General features: G+C 52.2%; 1 protein-coding gene across 1 annotated transcript in view; it reads right to left on the reverse strand.

The window, feature by feature from the left end:
- Positions 1-406, reverse strand: part of EMH_0052080 (DNA polymerase alpha catalytic subunit, putative) — a gene marked incomplete at both ends in the record, with an annotated part of 5,083 nt that overhangs the window by 599 nt on the left and 4,078 nt on the right. The window contains one exon of the mRNA XM_013496838.1: positions 1-147. Coding sequence (XP_013352292.1) covers positions 1-147 — 147 coding nt within the window. The remainder of the gene's footprint in view (positions 148-406) is intronic.

The following is a 406-nucleotide window of genomic DNA, read 5'->3' on the forward strand; positions in this document are numbered from 1 at the left end:
TAGATTTCTCCCGGCCCACAAGTTGCTGCTGCTGCTGCTGCTGCTGCTGCTGCTGCTGCTGCTGCTGCTGTAGGGGGGTTTCTGCGTCTTGGGGCGCTTCAGGCGAGATACCTTGTGCCATAGAGAAACCCCCAGCTGCTGCGCTCGCTGCGACAGCAGCAGCAGCGTGTCTCCATATAAATTGTGGCCTAGTATAACATCTGGGTCTTCTCTGTATATACACTGCAACATATTAACTATTAAACTTCTCTCATCATCATATATATATATATTACTTTTCTTTGCTTTCTCCTCTAACAAAGGGGGCAAACCCATCATCTTTGCCCTCACACACACACCCCCGCTGCTGCTGCTGCTGCTGCTGCTGCTGCTGCTGCTGCTGCTGCTGCTGCTGCTGCTGCTGCTG

The sequence above is a fragment of the Eimeria mitis genome, genomic scaffold, assembly GCF_000499745.2.
Source record: "Eimeria mitis Houghton genomic scaffold, Emh_scaff2323, whole genome shotgun sequence".
Lineage (NCBI taxonomy): Eukaryota > Apicomplexa > Conoidasida > Eucoccidiorida > Eimeriidae > Eimeria > Eimeria mitis.